General features: G+C 50.8%; 1 protein-coding gene across 3 annotated transcripts in view; it reads right to left on the bottom strand.

The window, feature by feature from the left end:
• Positions 1-23,358, bottom strand: part of SLC1A7 (solute carrier family 1 member 7) — a 55,505-nt gene extending 32,147 nt beyond the window's left edge. Inside the window, exons 1-2 of one of the 3 annotated variants that reach the window (XM_054682935.1) lie at positions 22,995-23,358; positions 15,030-15,109 (exon numbers count right to left, since the gene is read on the bottom strand). In XM_054682935.1, coding sequence (XP_054538910.1) covers positions 15,030-15,109; positions 22,995-23,129 — 215 coding nt within the window. In that variant the 5' untranslated portion in view covers positions 23,130-23,358. The remainder of the gene's footprint in view (positions 1-15,029; positions 15,110-22,994) is intronic. The other 2 variants (XM_016918554.3, XM_016918551.4) reach the window with 2 other exon arrangements.
• Positions 23,359-23,885: the final 527 nt, after the last annotated feature.

The raw sequence follows: 23,885 nt of genomic DNA, 5'->3' as shown, positions 1-23,885 counted from the left end.
CTGGTGGTGGGGGAAAAGGTCTGGTTTGGGCTATGATTTTACTTTTTATTAATTCTTTGAGACAGGGTTTCACTCTGTTGCCCAGGCTGGGGCTCAGTGGCACGATCACGGCTCACTGCAGCCTTGACCTCCTAGGCTCAAATGATTCTCCCACATCAACCTCCCAAGTAGCTGAGACTACAGGCATTCAACACCATGCCTGGCTAATTTTTAAAAAATTTTAGTAGAGATGGGGGTATCTTGATGATGCCCAATCTGGTCTTGAACTCCTGAGCCCAAATGATCCTCCTGTCTTGACCTCCCAAAGTGCTGGGGTTACAGGTGTGAGCCACCCAGCCCAGCTGACTATGATTTTAATGTGATCCAGCCCATGTAAAGCCTTTTTAGTTCAATCTCGGAGTTCACAGCCTGCCCGTGGTAATGAGCCTCAGATTTGTGGTGGTGAGCTTCCCATTGTTGGAGGCATCCAGGTGGATCCTGGATGGCCACCTGTTGAGATGCTAGATGGAGGCTTCCAGATAGAGTGGGAGGTTCCATGAGGATGACTTCAAACATTCCTTCTGGCTCTGTGATTTATGGTGAGGGGAGAATAGGCAACCACCTCTCTCCCACTCCACGCTTGGCTGGGTGCTCCTGGGAGAACCTGCGGTGTTTGAGGGCCCCAGGGAAGAGCCTCTGGGAGTCTGGAGGCTGGAACTCCCTCCTAAGCCATCTGGCCACCACTCAGAGCCCAGGGATTGCGGATCAAGAGATTGCAGTGATTAGAGACATTAACCCGCAGAGGCAGTGGGGAGGCCCAGCCTGTCTCAATCTGGTAATTGCTCCACTTGCAGGGGTGGGGGAAGGGAGGCAAAGACTGCCAGGCTCCCCGTGGAAGGAGAAAAAGGCTGCTGACTGACCCTCCCCTGGTTCTCGCACCAACCCCTGAGGTGGGACTCCTGACCCCATCTCACACTGGGAGGTGCGGGGCAGCTCTGCCATTTGCCAAGCGCTGGTTACAAAGGTGAGGGATTAGAAACCACGCCCCCACGAAGTCGAAGTTGTAGTCGCACCTCCCTACAGAGAGAGCCAAGAGAGCCTGCAGGCTGCCCAGCTGCCGGATGCCCCTCCCCCAGTTTGGGGTGACTCCCCATTGCCCTCCGCAACCATCCCAGCTCCTTCCCTGCCCTGGGTCCCCTGGGGCTGGGCCGCTCTCCTCCTCGTCCACTCTGCTCCTGGAAGTACCTTTGCACTGGATGTTCCTCCCGCCTGGAACTCTCCATCTACCATCCCTTCCCCAACCCTGGCCCAATGTCCCCAACCCTGGGTCAGCTTAGACATCACTGCCTCTGGGAAGCCTTCCCTGACTGCAGCCATCTCACCCACTTCCCCAGGGCACCCTATGCTTCCCAGTTTGTTACGGAGCACCCTGCTAGTGGGCTCAACCCGAATCCCCAGGGCCTGACCCAGCGCCTGGCACAGGACGGGCTGTCACGGAGTGCCGGGAGCCCAGTCCCCGCCTTCTTCTCCTTTCCTGTCCTATGGATGCTGCTCAGCTCTGAAGTCTCCACTCAGGCACCACCGCCCTCTGAAGGCCGCCCTGGCCCTAGGCAAGGCGAGGAAGCTCCCGTAAGCATCCCTCACTCACTGGGAGCCCTTGGGCATGTGACTGGGCCTGGGTGTGCCTCAGTTTCCACTGAGGATGAGTGGGGATGATGCCGGTTTGCTGTGAGGCCAAATCTTGGGTTGGAGTGGTACATGGCATGTGATAAGTACGCACTGCATTTCAATTGTTATAATTTCCTCTGTCTTCACTGTCTGTCTGTGACCACCTGCCCCAGCAGACTGGAACTCCTCCAAGGCAAGGCTAAGTCTAGTTTGGCTCTAGGTCCTTAGAACCCAAGGTCTGGCACAGGCCTGGGTGCAGGGTTGCTGATGTGTGTGATGCTGAACCAGGGTGACATTCTAGATCAGACGTGAAAAGGACGACTTGTGTGCCCAGGTGACTGAGCAGCCATTGAAGGTTTCCTGAGAACAGATCACCAGTACCAGCCTTGGTCCCCGGATGGGCTTAGGGGAATGCCCATGGTGTTGTGTGTCTGTGTGACATCGAGACAGTTGGCACCAGAAATCTGGGAAGAGATGGGGGCTTGGTGAAGGGACAAGGAGCTGAATGTCCTGGGCAGTAGAGAGGGTGTCTAGAGATCAGCTTCAGGACTCTGCTTTCGGCCCTCTCCTTTCTGGTCATTTTAATCAATGGCTTGGCCAAGGCCCCCGACAGCATGTGGAGCAGATTTGTAGAGGACAGGAAGCTGGGAGGAACAGCTAATGTGCTGGATGAGGGAGTTGGGAATCCAAGCAGACCCCAGCAGACTGGGACCACGGGCCAATTCTGACACAATGAGCCTGAACACAGACATGTGTTGGGCCGCATTTGGCTTCCACAGCTTGGAGTGCACAAACACCGGGGTGGGAGGGGGAGGCTGAGCCGTGGCTGCACACGTGGGGAGGGGACTTTGGGCTTTGTTTGCTGCCAGCTGGTGAGTCACCTGGGACGCGGGGCTGCCAAAGGGCTGGTGGGCCCCCCGCCTGTGGCTTCAGAAGCCCGGGGGCTGGTGGAGGCTGCTGCAGACCTGCTTTGACTCATTGAGAAAGGGACGGGGCGGGGTGTGTGTGTCCTGTAGAGGGCAGCTGGGTAGGCAGCAGGTGATAGAGGCACGTGCCTGGTTGCGGGGAGCAGCTGGGGGGCTGGGGGGCAGGTGCTGTGTGGTCCGGAGCGGAGCAGACCTGGGAATGCTGGGGGTGATGGGAAAAGCCCTAGGGCTCTCAGCTCAGCACCAGGAATAACTTTCTGGCAGAGCTGTCCTGCTCTGGCAGGAACTACCTTGAGAAGTGGTGACCTCCCAGTCACTGGAGGTGTGCAAGCAACTTGCTAAAGTCACACAATAAGTGGGTTCAAGCCCTAGTCTGCTAGCATGACAGCATCCAGTCACAACCTCTTGGCAGTGGGAGGACCTGAGGGACAGTGAGGAGCCCCAAGCCCTGCAGCCAAGTCCTTGGGCTCTGGCCTCGGCTGACCTAGCCACAGAGGCTCTCCCCAGCTGGCCCTGGGATGCAGCTGCAGGAAGTCCACCAGACAGGCCGCAGGAAGGAGGCTTCGGGGGTCTGCGGGCAAGAGGGGTCCCTTCAGTCCATCTGAGCATCATGGCTTACTCTTCTTTTCCCCTGAGCAGAAGGCAGGCCCAACAGCTGACAGCCAGTGCCATGCCCATTAGTGCCAGCTCCAAGTCATGCTTCCCAGACAGCTCTGCCAAAGCCCCACACTCAAGCCGACTCCTCCTGAGGCCTGAGGCAGCATGCCCAGACTCCCACTCAGCTAAAGTCTGGGCCATCTCGTCTCAGCACACCCTCCCAAGGGCAGAAATTCCTCCACCACCTCTGCTTGCATATCTCAGAGGACAGAGAACTCACTACCTTCTGAGTCAGCCCCTCCACTATGAGCTCGTGATGCTTATTAGGAAGTCCTTCCTGGTGTCACAATGAAATCTGCCTCCGGGGAAGAGCATTGGGCCACACTGGGCCCAGCCAGCCCTCTGGAGCCACATGGACCAAACCTCTTTGCCTCCACCTTGATTTCCATGGAGGGAAGGTGGGAGAGAGTGTGGGGCTCAGAGTGTGGGCGGTGGGTGCTGCTACCCTGGCATGCCCTGCTGCCCTCTGAAGGTCCCTCCTTCCCAGGCCTGGGTGCCAAGAGGGCGCTCCACTGGGCCCTGTGAGAATGACAAGCTTGAACTGGATCAAAAGCAAAAGCTGGAGGAGCCACAGCTGCAGCCCTCAGAGCTCACTGTCAGACTGCTGGCCATTCTCAACCATTCTCCACCAAGAAGGCTGCATTCCCTAAGGTAATCAGGGCCAGGTCCAGTTTCCAACTCCACGTGAACTGAATCCCCCACCCCTTCCTTGCCCATGTGGCAAAGATCATGAGGAGTCAGAGGAACTCAGGTCTCCTGCCTCCCCTCCCTGCACCAGCAGGGCCCCTGGAGTCTGCCCCGCACGGGGCTCAGGCGAGGCTGTCCTGTGGGCCTCTCTCCAGTGCAGCGGTTCTCCACAGAGAAGGGCGGCAGCACAGTTTTCAAAACCTCACCCACCTTCCCAGGCTCTGAGATATGTGCCCACCCTGCCCGGTGTTGAACATTTGCACTGGGTGCTGTGGGGCTCAGAAGGGAATGAGGTGGGTCTGTGTTCTTCCTGGTGCTCTGGCCAGCGGGTGGGGAGACCAGCAGCAGAGCAACACCAACCCGGGGGTGGGGGTAGCTGTGACTGAGCGCCAGAGCAGGGCCAGCCCTCCGGGCATTGGGCTGGGCCTCCCAGAGGAGGGCACAGCTGGATGGAGCCTCGAAGGCCAAGTAGGAATTCTCTAACTGGAAGGGAGGGAGAGCATGGAAGTCTGTGGTGCAGGATAAAGCCTGGGAGTTTTTCGGAGTCACTAGGCTGGAGGTCTGACCCCACCCGCAGCCCACAGCGGGCCACGTTTCCCCTCTTGATGAGTAAGGCAAATCATCTGACTGGGCAGGAGGGCCAAAGGCAGGTCCCAGGGCTCACACCAGAAGGTTCAGTGGAGCTCGCTGAACTGTGGCTGCCCCCGACTCGGAGGGCAGCGTCCGAAGCACAGGCTGTGCCGGTTTGGCCCTCTGGCCACCCGCTCCTCTGCCTCCTCCTGCTCACGGCCTGTCCTGGGGAGTCTGGGCAGCCCCCTGCACACTGGCTCCCAAACCAGACTTTGACGGCTGCTTGGCCCAGGCCCATTTCCAATAAGTTAGAATGTGGGTGTTTGGGAATTTTCTGCCAAACTAGAGTTCCTCAGGAAGGGGAGAAGGGAGTGTTGAGTTTCTCTGGCCAAACATGATTTCCTGATTCTAAGAAAAATCAGTTTAAAGTCCTTACAAGAAATAGGAAGGAAAACAATACATACACAATACAACACACACACACACGCACACAACACAGCTTCACAGACAAACCCACACCCACGCTTGGCTGTCTTTGCTATGTTGTGGAGCTCACAGAACACTCTACCATGCGCAGCCCTAGTGAATCACAAACACATGGATTCAGTTTCCCCTGAAGGACGCCTGGTTTAAGAAACTGAAGAATGAGGGGAGAGAAGGGTTTGGCAAAAAGCAAGTGGAGAATTGGAGGCTCTAGCTGGATCCAGATGCTGGTCTGACTTACCCCTAATTCCTTGTGTCAAGCTTGTCTGGGGATGTGTGAAAACAAGGCTCAGTTGACCTCCCAAGGTGAGGTGCAAAGTCTAGCCTCAGTGGAATGGGGCCATAATGGGCCACACACATAAACACACATGGGCACACAAACACACACGCAGAGCACCTGCCGGGACCTGCTTTGTAAATTAGCAGACAGCATTGTGCCTATTTTATGGCTGAGGCTAAGAGGGTGAACTCGAGGTGAGACCACAGTCCCGAGGCAGGGCAGCTCCCTCAAGAGTCTAGCAGCCTCCCAAGTGCCTTGTGACAGGCAAAAGGCTTTGCAAACTCCGTGCCTCCCGAGTGGGTGAGTAAAACAGGATCACCAAGGTGAAGGTGCAGCGTGGAAATTCTTATGACATCACGTTGGGGGAAAACCAAAGCAAGCAGGCTACAGATTTATTTTTGTGGAAGATACTTTTTGGGTTATACTGTAAGTTGAAAGCAAAAAGGATTGGGGTAGTGACAAGTGGCCTGCTGGGGGGAGAATGGGAAAGTAAGGCTCCCAGGCCCTAAAGGCTTGACTTTTCTAAATAAAGATGTAATTGGCATGGCGTTAGTGAACTGTGGCAGCACACGGAAGATGGCTGAGGAGGGCAAAACCATGGGAGGGGGGCCCCAATGCAGGTCCCGTCCAGACGATTCGTTCCTATACTAATGTAATGTGAGGCAGAATTTTCTAATTTTTGTCCAAGGCGTCTCTGTTCCTGGGTGGACAGAGCAAGTTCCCCTGCAGGCAATTTTATTTTGCAAAGAATCTTTTGAGCAGCAAATGTCGGATGAGAAGGCAGCACTGTCAGGGGAAGGGAGGCGCTGTTGTGGCTTGATGAATGCCTCTTCCTTGAGAACTTGAGATCTGCAGAGTTATGGAAAACTGTGCCCATTTGCACCAGAGGATCAGGGCCTTCTGAGAGGAAAAAGACTAAGATCTGAGCCCCAGTTCCCTGTGATTTGAAGTTAGCACCAGGGTACGCTAGAGTCCCCCAGCCGAGATGGCCTGGCATTCAAGGCCTCCAAAATGAACCCAGTAGGAGGGAAAAGGGAATTGGGGCTCAACTCCTGGGGAGCTGATCTCAGGACATGACTGAGGCTGCTTTAGGAACAATTATTGAGCACTTCAGGGGGACCTAGGGGTCTGGAGGCATCCCTGTGGCCTGAGCAGCGTTGTGCACCTGCAAGGGGCAGTGTGCAGACTTCCACCAGAGCGTGCGGGACCTGCGTTCCACAGGGCCACCCCGTGGAGGGAACCAGAGCAGCAGGGCTGGTGGCAGGACCCCATGTTCCAGCTCTGTTTACACCAGAAGCTTCCACTGAGTGAAATAAGCTGACTGTGGCCATGGGGTGCAGGCCTCCAGAGGGAGACACTGGGCTTCCTGCTAGTACAGGGGAGTAGGACCATATTCAGTGTATTCAGTTTCAAGTCAGTAAAGCAAAAACAAAGTGTAATTAATTTTGCCCTTGAAAATCTCTTAAGTTGCCCATAGAGTCCAGGAGGTATAGTTTTGTGTAAGTTCATTCAAGACAGTTTTCCTTCCAGCCTTGGAGTGGGTTGCTGTTTCTTTAAGCAAACACCAGATGAGACCATCAGCATACACTCAGAGGCTGTGATCTAAAACACCCACCCCTCTGCAGGCCCTAGAAACTCTCTGGCTTCAGGGAGGTGCTCACTGTTCAGGAGGTGCCTGGGCACAGAAGCTGGTGGAGGCAATTCAGGCCCTCCTCTCTCGTGGCCCTCACCTGGGGCAGAGCCCTTGGAAGGAGGAGTCTCCTGTCTCATTTAAATGATTTTCTCCCTTTTTCAGAGCACATGTAATTGAATTCACTTAAGTTAAATGCACATATGATGGGACTCCACTATAAGGCGGCGGTGGTGGGGAGGGCTGAAATAAACTGAAAATGGCAAACCTGGAGTTACGCCGGGTTATACAGTTAAATAACTAAATGTACCCACCAGCAAGCAGATTTAACCAGTGGGTTCCCTGCATGGTAAGCCCACAGAGAGGCTCTGGCCAGAGCCTGCATATGACTGTCCTTGCTGGCAAGTGTCTTGATCTCTGGGAATGAATAAATCAGTATGTGGCATATTTGATTGCCCCTTGCTAGCATCGGGGGACAGGCCCAACCAGCTCTGGGGCCCAGACAGTTGGGCTTCTGATCCCATCAGCCAAGGACCTCACCCCACATCTGGTGAATTCACCAGTAAGAATAAGAACAAACCTTGTAGAGAAGAAATCACAGTGGCAGAATTAGCAATGTGGAGTGAGAGGATGGTTTCTTCTCTGTTATCCAAAATGTTTGTAATTTGCTTATCTAATTTTTTTTTATGAGATAAGGTCTTGCTTTGTTGCCCAGGCTGGAGTGCAATGGCATGAACATGGCTCACTGCAGGCTCAACCTTCTGGGCTCAAGCGATCCTCCCACCTCAGCTTCCCAAGTAGCCAGGACTACAGGTGCCCACCATCATGCCTGGCTAATTTTAAAAGTTTTTTTTTTTTTTTTTGTAGAGATGGGGTCTCACTATGTTGCCAGGGCTTTATCAAATTTTAAAAAATATGAAAACATCTTTAAAGGTCAGCTCCTAACTGTCCTCCAGGGCTCATTCAAATGCTGGTGGTGAGGCTTTCCCTGAACTCTGCTTCCGCTGCCCTCCGCTGCTTCTTATTCATTGAAAATGTATTAATCAGGCACGGGCAGTAGCAGGCCCTGTATGGGGCAATGAGAAATCAGATGAAAGGGGGAGAGTTATATTCTTCAGAATTATTTTTACAGTAAGGGAGCAGTCCTTATTCAGAAGAAAGTTCTTGATGAACTACTTGGACAGAAGCTGAGCAGTGGCTCCACCCAACCCAAGCCGGCTCCAGGGAGAGAGGTGAGCAGAAGTGACTTCTGAAAGACATCCAGCTGCTCTGGGGACAGAGGAAGAGAGAAGGAAGGTTCCAGGAGAGAGAAGGAGGTGGACAGGCCCTCAGGCCACCCCGATGACCCAAGCCCTGGTATATCCTCCTCCCGCAGTGTGGCAGTGCCTGTGACTTCTATGACAACACGACAAGGTGGTGGGATGTCTCCCTGTGGTTATGTGGTAGAAGACTTTGACTCAGAAGACTGGTGAGGACAGGGCTTCCTGCTGGCCTTGATGACCTACAGTGCTATGCTGTGAGCTGCCTGTGGAGACAGCTGGGTGGGGAGCTGCAGGCAGCCTCTAGAACCTGAGTGGCTCCACTGCACAGCTGTCAATGCTGGGCCCTCAGGCAGCAGCCATGGGGAATCACTTCTGTCCATACCTGAGGGAGCATGGAGGCGGATTCTCCCTGGTTGGGCCTCCGGATGAGAACAGAGCCCAGCGGACACCTGGATTGCAGCCTGAGACTCTGAGCAGAGGACTCAGCCAAGCCCGCCCAGACTGCTGGCCCAGGGACTGAGGCAACCATGAAGTGTGTTTATGTCACTAAGTTTGTGATAATTTGTTACACGGCAATGGTAACGAATACACACAGACACAAACAGAGAACCAGGAGATAACTGAAGGCACTACTTGAAGCACGGAATGCTGGTGTGAATGGGAAACTGATGAAGGCTGCTTGGTTGTAGGAGTGAAGGGCAGAGAAAAGCAAGAGGCAGTAAGAATGCGAATTGGGCAGGATGAGGTGGCTCACACCTGTAATCCCAGCACTTTGAGAGGCCAAGGCAGGAGGATTCCTCGAGCCCAGGAATTCAAGGCCAGCCTTGGCAACATAGTGAGAGCCCCATGTCTACCCAAAATTTAAAAAATTAGCTGGGCATGGTGGCGTGTGCCTGTAGTCCCAGCTAATTGGGAGGCTAAGTCGGGAGGATCGATTGAGCCCAGGAGTTGAAAGTTACAGTGAGCTGTGGTCATGCCACTGCACTCCAGCCTGAGGGACAGAGTGAGACCCTGTCTCAATTAAAAAAAAAAAAGAATAGGAATTCATGACAGATAAGGAGGCTCTGACTGTCATGGCGCAAGGAATGGCTCTGGGTGCCAGGTGAGTGCATCATAGAGAAGTGGGCAGGACCTGGCCAGGGCCCCTGCAGAGGCCCTGTGGATGTGCAGGTGTGCACGACTCAGGTGAAGCAGGGCATGCTGCATGGTCTGTACCAGTGTTGAGGGAGCACCCGGGTGTGCCTCAGTCAAGGGTGGCTTTCCAGGGCAGGGGACAGGTGAGCTGCAGGTGCTAATTAGAACCATGAAGATGGAAGAGGCCATCCAAGGGGCTTCCTGCTGAGAGCAGTGACAGAGGTGGCCACGGGCTGGGGGAGCATTCATGACACATCTGAAGAGCCTGGTGATGCTTTAATAAGTTAGAAAAACATGGGACATCTGCCAGGCATGGTGGCTCATGCATGTAATCCTAGCACTTTGGGAGGCCAAGGTGGGCGGATCACCTGAGGTCAGGAGTTCGAGACCAGCCTGGCCAACATGGTGAAACCCCGTCTCTACTAAGAATTCAAAAATTTACTGGTCATGGTGGCGGGTGCCTGTAATCCCAGCTACTTGGGAGGCTGAGGCAGGAGAATTGCTTGAACCCGGGAGGTGGAGATTGCAGTGAGCTGAGATCATGCCACTGCACTCCAGCCTGGGTGACAGAGTGAGACTATGTCTCAAAAAAGAAAAAAAAAAGAAAAAAGAAAAACATGGGACATCCATAACGTACCAGGAGCCATGCTGGGTCTTCACGTACATTCTCTTACTTACTTTTCGTAATAACCTCGTGAAGGAGGTATTCTTCCCACTTTATAGATAAGGACACTGAGGCTCAGATGCTAAAAGGCTTGTTTACGTTTGCACATCTAGAGGGTGACTCCAAAGCCCTGTTCCTGCCCTGTAGCCTTTGCAGATTTCAACCACCCCCGCCCATGCTTCCTGCTCCCCCGCCACATTGTGACAGATGAAGCCACCACTGGTCAAGCGTGGGCTGCACTCAGCTGGACTGAAGCACACATGTCTGAGGAGGGACTTGGGCCAGGGGCTGGGTTGGAGAAATTCTAGAAAAAAAAGAGCCCACAGCTGGAAGATGCCAGATTATGGGAAGAGTGACTGAACTCAGCTCCAACCCCGCTGGCCCCACTGCCCTCCCACTGGGCCTCCTTTCTCCAGAGCAAGGTGTGCCTGTGACCCCTCCATGGCAGCCCAGGGGCCTTTCAGCCCTCACGTCCACCCTTGCAGTCACCCACACTTCTTTACACCTCACCACCTCCCTTTGCTTGTTGTTTAGATCTCCAACTTCTGAACGAATCTGTCACGCTGAGTACCAGGCAGAGGTCAGTGTGAAAGACAAGGGGGTCAATGACCTGATCCCCTCCTGGGATCTCAGAAAAAAACAAAGATGCACACGACCCTGCCCACGGAGGGGGCCATGCCACTGGCCCGACCCCTCGACAGTGGCTTTCTTGTTCAGTGAGATGAGTGGCTCTTCCGAATAGGGATACTAGTTGGTTTGCTCACATAGATGTCACTACTGGACTAAAAGATGCCTGTCCCCCATTGTGTGGCATGCCAGCTGCGACCGTGAGGTCACTGAGCTAACGACACTCAGCTCATGCAGGTCACACACAGCGTCAGCATTGGAGACAGATCATCATCCATTTTACCAACAAATGGGGAGGTGGAAGGACTTCCCACACAGAACCTTGAGCTAGGTCTTGAATACAGAGTGAGACTTTAAATTAAAAGAATTAAAAGAGGGCGTGCATGGCAGGGGCTGGGCAGGAGCAGGAGTGTGGAGATAGACCTTTGTGGCATGCTGTGGGACTAGTGGGTGACCAGCCTGGTTCCAGGGCTTGGCATGGGGAAAGGGTGGCTGTTTGTCCTGGAGAGGAGGTGGGAACAGATGTCATGGGAGCCAGGCTTCGAGGCCCAGACCTGCAGATGGTTGGAACTGGAAGCTGGTGAGCCCAAATGTAACCCCCTGCCCCCACCCCCCCACTCCCCCGCTACTGCCCTGTAGCCAGGACACACTGCAGAAAACCCTTGCCTTCCTGGGTCACAGCTTGGAGCCCCTGGGGATGGGAGCACCACAGCCTCCTGCTGGGCTCCTAAGCTGTGGAGCCAGAAGGTCTGACCCCAGGACAATCAAGAGGTTTAAAATCTTCAGAATACTTTCAGGGCTCTGAAAGCAAACCTCTGCTTGGACCCTTTGGGGTTCTAGCTCAGTCAGCTCAGGGTCAGGCCTGACATCTGAATTTTTCAAAGCAGCTCTGGTGATTTTGCTCTGCCCTGAGTAACAACCTCACACCAGAGTGGCTGTTCCTCAAAGGCAGGGACACCCAGCCCTGGGCTGGCCAGGAGCAAGAGCTCAGGGGACAGTGTGGATGGACTCCTGGCCAGGATGGATAATAGGCCAGTTTGAGGCCAAAGGAGGGAGAGTTCAGGAACGAGGGGTTTTAGGACTCAGAAATGCGTCATATCTCCCCCCTGAAGGTTTAATTTTCCCTTCATAGGAAAATGTTAAAGCGGTTCCATTTCTTAGTGACACGGTTGCTCTGCACCAGTCCAAACTCTATAATAAACAAATGAAATGTATGAACACGTCCTGGCTTTTCTCAACTTAATATCACATGCATTTCCAGCCAAGAGAACACTGAGTCTGGTGGAGGGAGACCAGGCATTTGAGAGCCAGAAGGTGGAGAGCTGGACAGGCCTTTGTTGCTGGGTAAAGAAGCCCAGGGTTGGGGGCCTCACCTCAGATCACATGATCGCTTGTGGTGGAGGCAGGTCGAGGACCCTGGCCTCTGACTTCTGAACAGGATTTTTTTGTTTTGAGTGACTTGTCCAAGGCCACACAGCTAATACATAGCAAGGCCAGGCTGTGTGACTCCAGGGTCCATACAATGGCCTCTAAGGTGCCTCTGTTCTGAGAGAGGGGCAATGCCCAGGCAGTTAGGACAGTCAGCAGGAAAGGGCAGACAGAACTGCCTGCCAAGGGTCCTGGCTTCCTCCCCCAGTGCACTTATTTAGCTGTTCTGTGATTGTCTATTTTCCTGTCAGTCTCCCCAGCAGTCTGTGAACACCACAGGACAGTCTCTCCATCATCTCTGTGTCTGCAGCACCCAGCACAGGGCCAAGTGTCCAGAAAGCACAATGCATGATTGCAGGATCCATTAATTAATTCACTTGACCAGTATTAATGAGCACCTACTATGTGCCTGGCACTTGGCTAGGTGCTGACAACACAGAGTTGAATCTAGGCAGAGTAGCCTCATTAACTTTGCAAAGCTTACAGCCCAGTGGATAAAGAAACCAGTTAACAAGTGAATGCATATAGAATGACAACATATGATATGTGCTGTGGCCAGGAGGGAACAGGGTACAGTGAGGGAGAGCCAGGGTGGCATGAAGGGGTTGGTGGGGAGGGCCTTCCTAAGAAGATGATGTGCAAGTTGAGATGGAAAAAAAGAGGAAGAAGAAGAGATGTAAGATGTTGGGGAAGCATGTTCCAGAGGAAGGAACAGCACGTGTGGAGGCCCTGAGATGGTAAGGGCTTGGTCTGCTTAGGGAACTTGAGGCTGGTGGGACTGGAGTATGTAACATGGGATGAGGTGGGGTGGGCAAGGCAGATCATGCAGGGCCTCCTAGACCAGGTTAACGGTCTGCAGGTTGATTCTACATGTCATGGAAGCTGTTGAAGGTAAATGAGGGGCAGGGCCCAATCTGCTTTTCTCGAGATCCTTCTGGCCACTGGGTGGAATAGATGGGACGGGGACAAGAAGTGAGGCGAGGAGACCAGTGAGGTGGCGGTGGAGTCTGGACGTGAGAAGAGAGTGCCTGGGCCTGTAGGGTGGGGAGGAAGCTCCATTCTTCGACTGAGTAGGCAGAATCCACTGGAACTGTGGATGGGGCTGTGGGGTTGAGAGAAAGAGGATAGCCAATGACAGGCCTGATGGAAGACCTGGGTGATGGAGCTGCCATTTGCAGACAAGAAGAAAACAGGAAAAGGAGGCAGTTTTCTGGGTGGAACTTCAAGTTGGTGACATTAAACTTGAAGTGTGGCTGGGCACGGTGGCTCATGCCTATAATTCCCGCACTTTGGGAGGCTGAGGCAGGTGGATTGCTGGAGCTCAGGAGTTTGAGACCAGACTGGGCAACATGGTGAGACCCCGCCTCTACAAAAAATACAAAAAATAACCAGGTGTGGTGGTGTGTGCCTGTGGTCCCAGCTACTTGGGGGGCTGAGGTGGGAGGATCACTTGAACCCAGGAAGCCGAGGCTGCAGTGAGCTGAGATTGTGCCACTGCACTCTAGCCTGGGCGACAGGGCAAGATCCTATCTCAAACAAAACAAAACTTGAAATGTTTGTGAAACATCCAAGTGGAGATGTCAAATAGGCAGTTGGTTAATGAAGTATGGAGCTCACAGGAGAGGTCTGGGGAGATCTCCATCTGGGGGCATTGGGCTTGTAGGTGGTATGTTAAAGCTATGAAATTAGATGAGAAAAGGCTGGAGAAGCTGAACATTTGGAGGTTGAGTAAGAGAGAGACCAAGATGGAGGGGCAGAAAGCAGGCAAAAAGTTAGGAGAGTGTGAGTCCATAGGGAAGGGCATTTCATGAGGGCAAGAGTAATCAGCTGCACCCATGGCTGTGGAGAGGCCGTGTGGAAGAACTGGACATGTCGTACAGATTCAGCAACACAGAGGACTGCTGACCCTGACAGATTCACTGGCTCAGTGAATGACTCCAAAGATGCAGAAAGAGGGGACAGTCACTAGAGTGAGTTGAGGAGTCAGGGAAGGCTTCCTGAGGGAGGTAGCATTTCAGCAGAGCCTTGAAGACTGAGTCCTGAGAGATTTAAATGCTGCTTGCAAAGGCCTCTGTGCAGAAAATACAAAGCGCCTTTGGCCTGGGGATTATCTCCACTTCACAAAGGGGGGAGGTCCAAGGAGCTGGCTCACTGCTCAGCAGCAGGGAGGCTGGGAGGCAGAACACATGCAGAGGCTCATCCTCTTTCCTCTCTGCAGAGGAGTCCTGGAAGATGAAGATTTCTCATGGCCTCAGAGCAAAAGGCTCTTAGACATCACCTGGAGCAGCCACTCATTATACATCTGGAATACTCAAGACCTGGACAGGGATAGGGTTGCTCAAGTTCACCTAGCACATCAGTGAAAGGGACCAAGTGATCTCCCATGATTTCCATGGCCCGCACCCTACTGGGTAAGGTCTGAATTCTTCAGCCTGGTGTTCAAGGTCGTTCATGATTGGGCAAGAGCTCACCCTCCAAATTCATCTCGCACCATCCCGCCCTTGTCCCCAAGTCCCAACCTCCTGAGTGCTCAGCATACACAAGCATATAGTCTTCATGACAACCCTTCGAAGTAGGTGTTGTTATTCCCATTTTACAGATGAGGAAACTGAGGCGTAGAGAGGTGAGGTAATATGTCCAAGGTTACACAGCCAAGCCAGGCTATGATCACTGGAGTATCCTCAGAGTTAGTTCTCTTTTCCCCAGGCCTTGCTGCATTACCATGAACAGCCCCTCCTCTGGGAAGCCATCCCTCAACTCCCTGGCCTTGAGCTATCTTGGAGTCGGGTCATATCCGTTGATTCCAAATCACCTGTTCTATCCACTAAAAATTCTACTGGATGGAACCAACAACTGGGGCCACTGAATGACTCAGAAGCCGGCAGCCCACGGCACTGCCCATAAAGGCCCCACGGTCACACTCATCCCAGGGCCTGTGGTTGCTGTCCAGCCACCCACAGCAGGAGGAGGGCAGCAACAGAAGCCATCCTCTCCCCTCCTGGTTCCGGACCACCTGGTCAAACCCCGCTCTCACCTGGAGACCACCAGTGGCAGGATCATCATCTTCAGCATCCTCATCAGGAGCTCTCCAGGGAACTGGAAGTAACTAATTTCCTGAAAACACAGTAAGAACTGGGGTTATAGCAAGAGATGCAGACTGCACAGTGGTTCCGTTCTTCACAGTCTTTGAAGCACTATCCCATCTGACTCCCCTGTCTAGCACATGGCAGCAGAGACCATGGAGAAAGAACTGGCTTTGGAGCCACAGAACTGGGTTCCAATCCTGGTAAACACCCCGCCTCCACCAATCCCCCACAAGCTGTGTGGCCTTAAGCATCTTCTGTGACCACTCTGAGTTTTGTGTTTTTCTCATCTGTAACATGAGGGTAATAACTACAGTAGTCCCTACTTATTCTCAGCGGACAGGTTCCGAGACCGCCAGTGGATGCCTGAAACCACAGAGACTGAACCCTGTGGACGTTGTTTTTTTCCTATATGTACATACCTATGATAAAATGTAATTCATAAATTAGACACAGTAAGAGATTAACAGTAACTAATAATCAAATGGAGCGATTAGAATATACTGTAATAAAAGTTATGTGAATGTGGTCTCTCTTAAAATATCTTACAGTACTGTTCTCACCCATTTTCAGACCATCGGTAACTGAAATCACAGAAAGCGAAATGGCGGATAAGGGGGGACTGCTCTGCCTCACAGGGTCATTGGGGGGCTTAAACGGGAGAATGCACGCAAGCACTTAGCACAGCGCCTGGATGACAGTCAATGTTTGGTAATCCTGAAAATAACAGCTCTCCTCCATCTGCACCACGCATCTGCCTAGCCATGGAATAAAATCTCTCTCGTGTAGCAGATGGCAGGTGACCAGAGGACAGAGCCGAGTACTGTTCATGCATTCATTCAACCCGCATCGTGCCAGGCATCACAGTGGGTACCCCAACATGAACTAGGCAGGGTTCCTGTCCTGAGAAGTTCCCAGCCTAGCTGGTGAGGAGACCCACTCCTAAGCAGACCATGGCCTTCTTGCGAGTCAGTTTCTCCATCTGTTTTGGGTCCATTCTCTAGCGCTTCTCCTCGAAAATGCTGAGAGAGAGAGGATCAGATTGAATGGGTGCAACACCACGCAGTAGAAACAGCCCCCTTTGGCAGAGTTCTTACGCCTGACCCCTTCCTAGGCTGCTGGCTCCAGCCTGTCCACGGATCTCTGACTAAGGCGCCAACTCCTTGCCCAATAAGCTGTCTCCCAAGTAACAGTCACGTGACCAGGACCTGACAACTGAAGCAGAAGGGCTGCTAAGCCCAGTTAAATCAGACTTTCAGATAACAACATATAGTTCATTCTTATACTTAAAAAAAAAATGCTGTTTATCTGAAACTCCAGTTTAACTGGGTGTGCTGTTTATAAAATTTTTTAACTTAATTCAGTTCTGCTACTTCTGGCAACCCTGGCATGGGGCCACTTTCTTCAGAGGGTGAGGTTGTGGGTGAGGCAGGCAAATGGACTTTCAAACATCATCCAAGTTGAATTGTTGTACTTGCAACTATTTTTTTTTAACCAAAGCCAAACATACTCGGTTAATGATCTGATGCTTTAAAAATCTCCAAATCATCAAATGTTGGTGCTGTGAGGGGACTCTTGAGATCTTCTAGCCCAGCCCACTCATGTGATAGATGAGGAAGCTGAACCGCGAAAGGGAGGTGACAGACCCACCCAATGTTAACCGCAGCACAGGACCAGGACTGCTAACATTTCCAATGCACCAGAAAATCTGTTTTTAAAGAAATATGCCCATCATGACTCTCTCTCTCTCTCTCTCTCTATATATATATAAAATAATATATATAATTATATATTATATATATATATATTTTTTAGACAGAGTCTTGCTCTGTCACCAGGCTGGAGTGCAGTGCAGTGGTGCCATCTCGGCTCACTGCAACCTCCGCCTCCCAGGTTCAACCAATCCCCCTGCCTCACCCTCCCAAGTAGCTGGGACTACAGGCGCGCGCCACTATGCCTGGCTAAATTTGTGTATTTTAGTAGAGATGGGGTTTCACCATGTTTGCCAGGATGGTCTTAATCTCCTGACCTTGTTGATCCGCCCGCCTCGGCCTCCCAAAGTGCTTGGATTACAGGCGTGAGCCACCATGCCCTGCCAACAATTTATTTTTAATTAACTTTAGTCCATATATTTATATAAACATATATATAATATATAAACATATATAATATATAAACATATAATATATAAACATATATAATATATAAACATATATAATATATATAAACATATATATATTATATATATATATATATATTTTTTTTTTTTTTTTTGAGACAAGGTCTCATTCTGTTACCCAGGCAGGAGGGCAGTGGCATGATTTCAGCTCACTGCAACCTCCACCTCCTGGGCTCAAGTAATCTTCACACCTCAGGCTCCCGAGTAGCTGAGACCACAGATGTATGCCACCAAGCCCAGCTAATTTTTGTATTTTTTGTAGAGACAGGGTCTCACTATGTTGCCCAGACTAGTCTCAAACTCCTGGATTCAAACAGTCCTCCCAGCTAGGCCTCCCAAAGTGCTGGGATTATAGGTGTGAGCCACTGCACTGGCACCCACATGTATATATTCTTTAAGTTAAAAGTGCTGTAATAGCCAGGCTCGGTGGCTTATGCCTGTAATCCCAGCACTTTGGGAGGCCAAGGTAGGTGGATCACTTGAGGTTAAGAGTTCGAGACCAGCCCAGCCAACATGGCAAAACCCCGTCTCTACTAAAAATACAAAAATTAGCTGGGCATGGTGGTGCATGCCTGTAGTCCCAGCTACTCAGGAGGCTGAAGCACAAGATTCGCTTGAACCCAGGAGGCGGGGATTGCAGTGAGCTAAGATTGCACCACTGCACTCCAGCCTGGGCAACAGAGGGAGACTCTATCTCCAAAAAAAAAAAAAAAAAAAAAAAAGTGCTCTACTGATAAAAAGGCAACTCTTACCTCACCTCTCTCTATCCCTATCTTGCAACTTCCCAGTAGTGAACATGCTCAATTCTTCTAGCTGTTTCCCGTAGTATCACTATTTCTAGATAATATGGTCATAATGCTATTTCTTGATTCATCATTTTGACATCTATCAATTTCCCTGCCATGATTGATGAGGAGTTAGTTCTTACTCCCTTTCTCTCCACCTATTTCAGCATTATATTTATATCAATTTTTTGGTAAATCAAGATTTACAATGTTTTGATCGCCAAACAGTGTTTACCGTTGAGCCAAGTAATGTACTACAACCATGTCTCCTTGCTTGTAGCCTAAAGTTAATTGACTGATTTTTATTTGTCTTGTTTTCTGGGAATCACCCACTAATTTCCTCCAAACATTTTAACATGTCTACTAAACTACCTAACAATAGTATTTTCTGCTCTCTCAAGCACATCGGTTCTCTTTTATCCTGCCTGGGACCTTGGTCTGTGAGCTTTCCACCTTCCTGCTCCAGTTTGGACTGACTGCTCTCTAGGCCCAGTGCTTGTCATGGTTTCCTTCTTGGTCGTCATTCTGGGACTTGTCCTTTAGAGGGCCCCCTGTTTCTGGGATCCCTTGTCCTCTTGGTTTACTTCCTTGTTTTGCTGAAACATCTCCTTTGGTAGCTTTCTGAGAAAGAGTGGATGGGAGATAAACTTTTCTGAGTCCTTACATGAGTAAAAATGCCTTTATTCTACCTTTACCTCTGATATTAGCCTGGCCATGTGTGAGATACTTCGTTGGAAATAATTTCCCCTCAGGTTTAGAAGGTGTTTCTCCCTTGTCTTCTAGCTTCCAGTTTGCTTAAGATGTTCAAAGCCATTCTGATTTCCTGTTCCTTAGATGAGGTTGGTTTTATTCCACCAGAACCATCCAAAGATCATCAGTTTACCTCCACTTTTTGGTAATTTCATGGTGATGGGCCATAGTATGGGGTTTTCTTTCTTTTGTAAACAAAATTGACAGTGCTATGCTTGCCTTTCACTTCTGAGAAACTGCTTAGATTCTCTGCAAACTGTTTCTCCTCTATTTTTCTTCTGTTAGCTGTCTCTAAAAGTGTCATTAGGTAGCTGGACATTGAACATTCTAATTTTCTTATATTTTCTTTTTCTATTTTCGTTTATTTTTGTTCTAGTTTCTGGGAGATTTCTACAACTTTATCCCAGTTATTGACATTAATTTTTTTTTTTTTTTTGGAGATGGGGTCTCACACCATGTTGCCCAGGCTGGCCTTGAATGCCTGGGGTCAGGCAATCCACCCGCCTTGGCCTCCCAAAGTGCTAGGATTACAGGCATGAGCCACCAGGCCTAGCCAAAGTTTTTATATTAATATATAATATTTGTACATATTTATGGGATACAGTTGGTATATTGTTAAATACACTGTGTAATGTTCAAATCAGGGTATTCAGGGTCTCCAACACTTCAAGTATTTATCCTTTCTGTGTGTTGGGCAGCTACTCACATTTTTATCTTAGTTCTTCTATTTTTAATTTCCCCAGATTCTTTCTTGTTCTCTGATTGTTCCTTCTTTTCACATCCCCTCTGTTGTACGGTAACTATATCTTCACTCGCAGCTCCAGAAAGCTTAAGAGGAGATTTACAAAGCTTCCTTCTCCTCCCTGCCTTGTCTCTGCTTCATTAGAGACCCACTTTTCTCTTTGTTTCTCTCATTAGAGACCCCCTTTTCTCTTCGTTTACTCTGTTTCGCATTAGGAGCCTCCTCACATTTCTGGTGGCGTGGCTTTCTGCTCGTATGTAAGTTTGAAGCGCTAAACTTCTGCATGTATGAGTAGGGTTTGTCAACTGACGGCCCTCAGGGCAGGGTGACAGGTGCTGATCTGGCTTTTTCACTGGGGCTGCGTGGGATGGTAGAGGAGTCTCCTTTATAGCAGAATTTAGAGATCTTTTCTCTGAGGCCTCAGTGAGAGAAGTCTCTTCCTGCCTTTGGCTGAGGAATGACATGGTGCCTAAGCTCAGCTGACAGTGATCTGAAACCGTGCTGGGGACCCCACTCAGACAAAGATGTCTGTTAATTAGTTTGAAGTAGGTGCCTCAGCATGGCCCTCTCCCCAACACACACAGGGGTGGCCCAATACCCTCAAGTCCAGCTTCTCTGGTTCCTTGGGGCAGGCAGTGGGTGGAGATGGGTGGATGAGTCCCCCGACTGAATTGGAAGGTCCCTAGGGGTCTAAGTGCTCTGGTTACAAAACTCCAAACCATGCCCAGGCTTTCAACCCCAGCCTCACCCTGCCTAGTGCAGCATCTTGCTCTTTTATGTTCTGGAGTCTGCAAGACAAACTGACTTGGTATCAACTTCCACAGACTGAGATTCCAGCTTTCTGTGAACGAGGTCATCAGCTCCACCCACCTCCATATTATCTAATTTGTTGTAGCCTCTCGATTTCTTTTTCTCAACTGTCTCCTTTTATATTCTCTTTATTCTTGGTGGTTTTACCTTTTAAAAATCCCATTACTAAAATGTTAGTGGAATTCTAGGAAGGAGGGAAAAAAATGGATACACCTGTGATTCACCATGGTTTAACTGGAAGTCTCAAAATGCTCAGTATTTTTAAATGAGATACTCATACACCAAGATAAAATCCTGTGATTTTATCAAGGATAAAAGTTATTTTCACAAATAGAACATTCTACCATTTTCCATATTGTTTATGATTTTTGCCTGTTGCATAAGCTTACAAAACAAGAAGGGTTTAGTTTCTGAGTCACAGGCAAAGAGATCAAACAGAGAAATCCCAGATTTCAAAGTAAGATGCTGAGAAAGCCAGTTTCTGCCAAATAATTGTTCTAAGCCTCTACATCCTTCCTTCAATTTATCTGGCAGGTTAATCCAGACCGGAATACATTTGCATTTCCAAACAGATGGGAAAGGCAGCTTTGGCAAAGTAGGCCCCAGATGAGTTTGGCTTTTAATAATAGGCATTCCAATTTGTTTTCACAAAATAATCTTCCTGCAGGAGATATATTTTTGTTGCTGAGGAAAATTAAAGAGAACAGATTGCAGATTTTTTTGTTCCATTGCCAGTTTAATGCAGCAGATAGTTGAGCGTTCTCTCTGTGCCTGACACAGGGCTAGGCTCACGTTTTGGTTAAAAAAAACAAACAAACCCATATGTTGTTCAGCAGTATGCAGCTTGGTGGGAGAAAGAGACACCCATATAACCAGCTCTGAAGCCAGGCAGCCAGCAGCGGGGTTACAGTTACTTTCATCAGCTATGGACGATGAGATGGTTCCTGAAGTAGATAGGACTTTAACAGGTAGATAAGGGAGGGAGGGGGAAGTAACATGTAGTAAGCACCTACTGTATGCTGGGCATTGATGAATCCTTGGTTTATTCCTCATAACAATTCTAGTAGACATATACTGCTCCACATCCCATTTTACAGACAAGGAAACTGAGGCCCAGGGAAGAGAGAGGATATTGCCTAGCCATTTGCTAGCAGAGTCAAAGTTCAGGGTTTCTCTGCCTCCAGAGTCCATGCTTCTTCCTAAGTAACTGCTCGAGGCTTAACAGGGTCACTATAGTCGTGGCTCAGTTCTCCAGGAGTGGGTGTTTTCCTTGTAATGGAAGACAAAGTCTAATGCCTGACCCCAGTTGTAGAGATGGTATTAGACATTAGTGAGCTGCGGGAAGAGGACTTTCTGGGAATAGGGACTCTTCCAGGAGCCCATTGACAAAGCCTCTCTCCTTGACCACACTTTAGGCAGGCTCCTCTGAGCCCTCTTTTCCACTGGGCGTTGTCCTTGGGCCTTGTCTTCAGCCTGCATAGTCCAGCTGTAGCAAAAGTCCTGCCATATCAGTTTAGTGAGGATCCCTCACCCTCCAGCATCCCGATACTGGATCAAATTCTTCATCCCAGATCAATGTCTGATCACCCTGGCCTGCCTTCAACAAGAATCCCCCTACCCTGATGTCTCCTGTAGTCATTTTCTGTCCCCGACCCCCTCCCTCTGCTCGCTGGCTATAAATCTCCAGCCATCTTTGTTGTATTTGTGGTTGGGTCCCATCTCTCTCCCCAGGAGGTCTTGAAAACTACCCCCCTACCACAATAGTCCTGAATAGAGCCTTCCTTACCAGTTTAACTAGTGGCAGAATGATTTTTTCCTTAACACCATGGGAATGTCCCTCCCTCTCCTGTAGGAGATGGGGGCTGACAGGGAAAGGGGCTCTTTCCCAGGCAAGGCAGCTTCCTCATGGCAGTTACACAGGCTGGAAACCCAGGGCCTGGCTCCCCTTCCTGTCCCCCAGCCCACATCCAATCGGCCCCCACATCCTGAAGCTCCCCCTTTTGAAAACAGTTCTCACGTCTGTCCCTTTTGTCTGCACTGCCACATCTCCCCCAGGCTGCCACTTCTCGGCCCCCTGCCTGCCCCAGAATCACCCCCTCTCCACTCAGCACCTGAGGGGTCTCCCAAGCTCCAAACTGGCCTGTCGCTCTTCTGCCCAAAAGCATCTCATGGTTGCCGCAAGCCCACGTGTGGTGATGGGACCTATGGGCCTGCTGGCCTCTGCGCTCCGGCCGCTGCACCTGGCATCTGCTGTCACCTCTGCCTAGAGCACCCTTCCTGGATCTCTTGTCATTTGAGCAGCCTTTAGGAGGTGTTCTCTGGTGCCTGTCTGAACTCACACAAGACCCCCCTCTTTCCCCGCCACAGCTCTTGGCCCTGTGTTTGTCGTCATGAGGCACCCTCGCCTCTCCTCACCTGATGGTGCTGGGTTTGTAATCACTCCCCAGCCACATCACTGGTTCTTCCCTCTAGTCCTGCAAAGTGTTTATCACACCCATGTTACAGATGAGAAAACCAGGACCCAGAGAGGCAGAGGGATTCACACACTGTCATGGCACCAGGGAGCTGTGATGCTAGAACGGGACCCCAGATCCCTCAGGCCCACACGCCCCTGCTGGACAGGGGTCCCGAGATGCTCTGGGTGGCTGACCTGTGGTGAGAGGTGCCGGGTCCTCAAGAAGAAGCCGAGGAGGCAGCCCACGATGACAGACAGCACAGACAGGATGAGTAGTCCATTCCGCCTGCACACGTCCCTCCCCCGTGCCAAGATGGCATGCGGCACCATGGCGAGCCTGGCCTGCTGGCAAGGGGCACAGCACCATTCCACGCACGAGAGCCCGGCCGGGGGCACAGGGTCTGGGCTGAGGGCTCTAGCCCCTCAGCAGGCAGGTGGTTGGAGTTGCCAAACACCAGTCGCCAGCCCCACGGCCATGCCTGTGTGGCCGCCTTAGAGGGAAGCCACAATCCTATTACCAGCTGCATCATTAGGAGCTGGGAGCAGATTAGGGCCTGGGAAATTAGAGCAGACCACGTGGTCTGGGAGTTCAGGCCTCAAAGCCAAGCATTCCTCTTAAACAGTTGAGTGGACCAGGTACTGGGAGGAACAAGAGGAACATTTGCTTGGTTGGTTTGATCTTTACCCCTGCTTCCTTCCAGAAAGAATAAAAAACAAGACAGTAAGATATTAGTTTCCCTCAACATTAATTAAACAATTACTGTGCACCAGGTGCCATTCTAGAAGAATGTTACATGTACTGGCATATTTAATCCTAACACCAGTCCCAAGAAATAAGTACTATTAATATCACCATTTTACAGATAAAGAAACTGAGGTGGGTGGGTGCATGTGCTGCGGGCCAGGCCTGTGCTGGCTGCCTTAGCTATGCCAATCATAGGGAACTGTCCCAAAGATCCCAGGGTTCCCACCTTCATTTTTCAGAAAGGGAGGCTGAGACCCCAGAAGCCAGTCCCTTGGCCATGGTCACAGAGGTCAGAAGTCAGGGCTAGGCCAGTCTGTTTCCACCACATGAACAGGCAGATA

This window comes from Pan troglodytes, chromosome 1 (assembly GCF_028858775.2).
Source record: "Pan troglodytes isolate AG18354 chromosome 1, NHGRI_mPanTro3-v2.0_pri, whole genome shotgun sequence".
Classification (NCBI taxonomy): domain Eukaryota; kingdom Metazoa; phylum Chordata; class Mammalia; order Primates; family Hominidae; genus Pan; species Pan troglodytes.
Note: the sequence above shows the minus strand (reverse complement) of the source record. Positions and strands in the feature narration are given on the sequence as shown.